A 5,103-nucleotide genomic window follows, 5' to 3' on the forward strand; every position below is an offset into this window, starting at 1 on the left:
ATATATATATATTTAATTGTGATATTTAAATATGACAGAAATTCATTTATTTCTCTCATCTAGGTTTGTGAACTGGAGTTTGGATTTCGTGGAAATGAAATGCAGCACATTGTGACCACAGTTCCTAAAGTTCTAATCGCTAATAAAAGAAAACTCACCCAAATATTTGACTTCATTCACAACACCATGGATGTTCCACACTCGCTTATTGCAAAGTTCCCACAGGTACATATTGTTTTGTCATTTCATAAGCCAAGGCATTGTTCAGTTTGAAACCCTATGAATGCAAATTTAGAGTTTATTTATAAATTTAGAGTTGCGATTGTATGTAGATATAGGATGATAATTTAGCTGAGGCACTTTGCATAGTATTTCCCCTCAATCAGAGAAGAGAAATAACTGGTGTATTCTGCTGTATTAAATGGTAAATCATGTCTTTGTGTTGTTTTCCATGCAGTGTAACATGAGTTTACTTTGTACTGTGCAACATGCTAATTGTTTTGTTTTTTGACTTCTCAAAGGTCCTTAATGCCAAATTCCTTCGCATCCGGGAGCGACACTTGTTTCTAGAGTACTTAGGCCGGGCCCAGTATCAACCATCTCAACCCAACTACATCTCCTTGGATCGCTTGGTGTTCCTGCCTGATGATGTTTTCTGCTCAGAAGTAGCATTGGCCGCTCTTGAAGACTTTGAAAGATTTCAGAAAACATTGTAGATGTACAGAATAAATTATTTTTAATAGTTGGGTTGTATGAACATAGTTTTATAAATAAAAGCCATATCACCCTGTACTCCAAGACTGGTTGCCCACTGAAGCTAAGCAGGGCTGAGCCTGGTCAGTACCTGGATGGGAGACCTCCTGGGAAAACTAGGTTGCTGCTGGAAGAGGTGTTAGTGAGGCCAGCAAATGTAATTAATTATTTTTATTTTATTATTATAAAAAGTTGAATTGGACATACCACCTATTCATTTTTATCCTGTAATAATGATATATTCCCATTTAATAGGAGGTTGCGAAAGTCAAGATCTAAAACCAAATTTGCCATATATAAATTGTATTCGAAAAGCTGTAAAGTTCATATTTTTTCCCATTCTTTCTTTTTTGTGTGTATTTTTGTGAATGTAAAGTTATTAATCTCACAGAAAATACACATAGGAAGTAACTTTAATTTTAATTAAAACTTTAATGTCTGACCTCAGGACTTTTTTTAACCTCTGAGATCTTAAAGAGAGGAACATAATATCCTCCACACCTCATGCACTTGAGGTATATGATTTGGTCTATTCTGACAGAATAATGTTTTTAAAGGGGTCATATGATGCGATTTCAATTTTTCCTTTCTCTTTGGAGTGTTACAAGCTCTTGGCTACGTCACGATCTGGCAAGATTTGCATAACACCTCCCACATGTTCACGCAAAGAAAGAAGGCGTAACTTTTATTCTCGCTGTAGTATTAGTGATGGGAAGGTCGGATCATTTTACCGACTCGGACATTTGAGTCTAGTTCAGCAAAATGAACGAATCTTTTTTCGAGTCATTTCGTTCATTTTAACAAAATATAATTAAAATGTTACGTGTTACTTCCCTAATATGTCTACTACTTACGCAAACGTTGATCACACTACAAACAATACAAAACTGCTATAAGAAACAGAAAAGATTAAGGTATTCGGCCAATCACAACGCATTGGATAGCTGGCCAATCACAGCACACCTCGCTTTTTCAGACCGATGAGCTTTGTAAAAATCGACACGTTTCAAAAAGGCGGGGCATAGAGGAGAAACAATAATGTGTTTTTTTAACTTTAAACCGCATAAACCCATTTCATTACACCAAATACACAAAATAATGTTCTTTTTAGCAGCATCATATGACCCCTTTAAATATTACAACCTCCTTGTATAATAAACATGGAGAAACGTATCCGATGGCAAGCAATCCAGCTGTTGGAATCTATTCCTCCAGTCCCATGGACTGATCTTACCCAGTATCATTTTCATAAATATTACAACCGCCATGTATAAGAAAAATAGGGGAACAGACTCTGATGGCTTGAAATCCAGCTGTCGGAATGCGTTGCTCCAGTCCCACGGAGAGACATGTTGGTGTAGAAGCTTAAAAACTAGTAAACTACTGTTTATGTAGCATCGCTACAGGAAACACCAACCAAAGGGAGAAACAGATCAAGAACATTTTTGAAAAACTTTAAATCTTTCTTAAAATTGTGACAGCCAATGATCCCATGCTGAGAAAAGCCGATTGCGTAATCACCGGACGAGACGTCACATATCCCACAATCCTGTGCGACTTTCCAAGCGAACACTAGAAATGGCGTCGAGGGCACCAGGTAAAATGTTATTGTGTGAGCGTTTTGGAAAATTGCGAGCGTATGAATTAGTTGCCATCATTTTAAAGAGTTAATGTATAACCTATTTGCTTTCTGTGCTACTCGAAAGACTGTTTGTAGACGAGGTAGTTAGTTTTGTGATGTAAAGCACTGATGTCCTCTACTGTGTGTCCCCGTCTGCGCCAGTGGGCTGTACGTTACCAGTCGAAATATGACTTTGTTCTGTTTCCATTCCCACGTGTCATTTGTAGTAACTGTTTATTTGTGTCCTAATTATTGTAAACGATACATTAGGAAGAAATAAATGCTCCGTGATTCACTCACTGATTGTTAACCGGGCGTACAGGCGGTTAACTGAATCTAATGTCAGCGGTGACATGTTTATCAGTGAGTTTTGTGCTATAATAACCCAGTCCACAACTGCCTAAGATCTGTTAACCACAGAATACGTTTGTCATGTTGCTTTAAGGACAGTGTGCTGGGTCGATATATCTAACGTTACTTGTCTCGTTCCATATCTCAAATTGTGGATGTTATGTATTTTCCTGTCCCTGTACAGCTGCAACCAGCAGGCTCATGGTGGGCTTCAGGAAGTGGTACTACAATGCATGCGGTTTCAACAGACTTGGTAAGCAGTACTTGCAGACAAAGCATTGTTAAGAACTTGTGACCTTCATGGATTGATATTTACATTGAAACACATACATATATGCAAATGTTCGAGTTTCTGTCTCATTACATGTCATATAGGCTTGATGCGGGATGATACCATCAATGAGGACAGTGATGTGAAAGAAGCCATTCGTCGGCTCCCAGAACAAGTTTACAATGACAGAATGTTCCGCCTCAAGAGAGCTCTGGATCTTTCAATGAAACAACAGATTCTTCCCAAGGACCAGTGGACTAAACATGAGGAGGTGAGAAAGCATGTCAGCTGAATGTATACTAATTTTAGCTGCTTTTTCTTTGTGTATTGTGTCTAAATGTTTTATGACCCAAAGATTTTTAAATAATGTAACAGTTTCTTATCATATATTTTGTATATTTTTAGAATTGTACATTTTAAGTGATTAATTCACAGAAAAGGGAAAAAAATTCCCATGTTTTGTCATGGAGTACAAACCAGGGTTCCCACGCTTCTTGAAAGTACTTGAATTTCAGACATATGGATTCAAGGCCTGGAAAGTACTTGAAAACAAACATGGGTCCTTGAAAGTGCTTGAATTAAATTTGAAATAAATTGTTTATGCAGGGATTAAAGTTTTCCATCGCTACGACTGATTTCCGTCAATTGGAAAAAAAATTGGGGGAAAAGAAACATGTAGCGCATTGTTGTTGTTGTTCTGCCGGCACACCAAAAATCATTCCCTGCCAAAGCTGCAGCTTCTCAGTTACAACATAGTGACGCTGCTCGCATTATTCACAGTCGGGTTATTAGCAGAGAACACAGAGCAGGACTTGAAAAACAAGTACTGCCTGATTTTGCTCTCTTTTTTTAACGAAAATAGTTCCAAATATAGTAACAGCTCAGCCACTTCGCATCTCTAAAAGCAAACACAGCTGAGTTTCATTCATTCAATGAAAGTGCATTTCTTAACGAATCTGTGTCAGTGAATCACTGAATCTGTCAGTGATTCATGATTACCCATTCCTAAAGACAGTCACTTTCTTCATTCCTGAATGAATCATCCATTCGAACAAATCAATTGAATGAATGATTCAGTGATAAAATCAGTGACTTGTCGCCACCTGCTGGTGGAATTAGTTTAATTTTTAGCGTATAATTTCAGTTATTTAAATCATTTAATATTTCTGTATTCAAAATGTTAATTTAAAACGTTAATCTCCACATAAATATATGAATTTAATTGCACTCATGCCACCTCTGAGCCTCATTAAACGTATGAAAATGTACCTACAAGTACCTCTGTAGTACAAATTAATTTTTTATTAATACTAATTTCATATGATTGGTAACCTATTTGTCTTATTCTACTTCTTATTTTATTGTTTTAAATAGAAATTTTAAAAAGCTTATAAACATACATTTTTTAATTTGACATATGATTGGTAACTTATTTGTCTTATTCTACTTCTTATTATTCTGAAAATGTACCTGTGCCACCTCTGTACAAAATAAATTTCTTTTACGGATGAAATGAGCCAAAAAAGAGATTTAACTCCGACTGAGAAGTCAAAAATGATTAAATCCACATGAGAAATATTAAAAACTAATGCAATACAGTAATTTAAAAGTTAAGGCATGACCATTGGTCAGCAAAATGCTCATTGGGTCAGCGGGGTCAGAAAAAAAACAGCTGGAGAAGAAAAAAAGCATGTTAACTGCAAAAGAATTCGTAGTTAATGTGAAGAATTAAGTGTGAAACCATCAGGAACCTTTTAGTCTCCAGTGCCACCATTTTCCAGAACTGCAACCTTGAGTCTCCAGAATTACAAGGTGTCAGGTTCTCAGAGACTTTGCTTGGGTAAAAAATCCTAAAAAATTACCCCTACTTAATAAGAATAACATTCTGAAGTGTTGTGAAATACATGAAGACTATTTTTATAGATAAGTTGAGAGGACCAGCACCACATCCTCTTGTACCACTGTTTGAAGAATTGATCTTCCAGAATCTGGCAGTAAGTTTTAGGAGCTCATTTTTGTCAGTCTCTGCAAGACAGACTTTTCAGGATAGGAGATGGACTAAAAATGAACTCCCAAAACGTACTGCAACATGGAGCTAAGGAGAAAA

General features: G+C 36.5%; 2 protein-coding genes across 3 annotated transcripts in view; both read left to right on the forward strand.

Moving 5' to 3' along the window:
- LOC107742869 (transcription termination factor 3, mitochondrial-like) overlaps positions 1-785 on the forward strand; it is a 4,918-nt gene extending 4,133 nt beyond the window's left edge. The window contains exons 7-8 of the mRNA XM_016555941.1: positions 64-225; positions 522-785. Coding sequence (XP_016411427.1) covers positions 64-225; positions 522-716 — 357 coding nt within the window. The 3' untranslated portion in view covers positions 717-785. The remainder of the gene's footprint in view (positions 1-63; positions 226-521) is intronic.
- A 1,459-nt stretch (positions 786-2,244) lies between these two features.
- Positions 2,245-5,103, forward strand: part of LOC107742822 (cytochrome b-c1 complex subunit 7-like) — an 8,035-nt gene continuing 5,176 nt past the window's right edge. The window contains exons 1-3 of one of the 2 annotated variants that reach the window (XM_016555874.1): positions 2,245-2,350; positions 2,910-2,978; positions 3,101-3,267. In XM_016555874.1, the coding sequence (XP_016411360.1) occupies positions 2,332-2,350; positions 2,910-2,978; positions 3,101-3,267 (255 nt within the window). In that variant the 5' untranslated portion in view covers positions 2,245-2,331. The other variant, XM_016555873.1, reaches the window with a different exon arrangement.

Source organism: Sinocyclocheilus rhinocerous, unplaced genomic scaffold, assembly GCF_001515625.1.
Source record: "Sinocyclocheilus rhinocerous isolate Xijiao unplaced genomic scaffold, SAMN03320098_v1.1 scaffold1338, whole genome shotgun sequence".
NCBI classification, from domain to species: Eukaryota; Metazoa; Chordata; class Actinopteri; order Cypriniformes; family Cyprinidae; genus Sinocyclocheilus; species Sinocyclocheilus rhinocerous.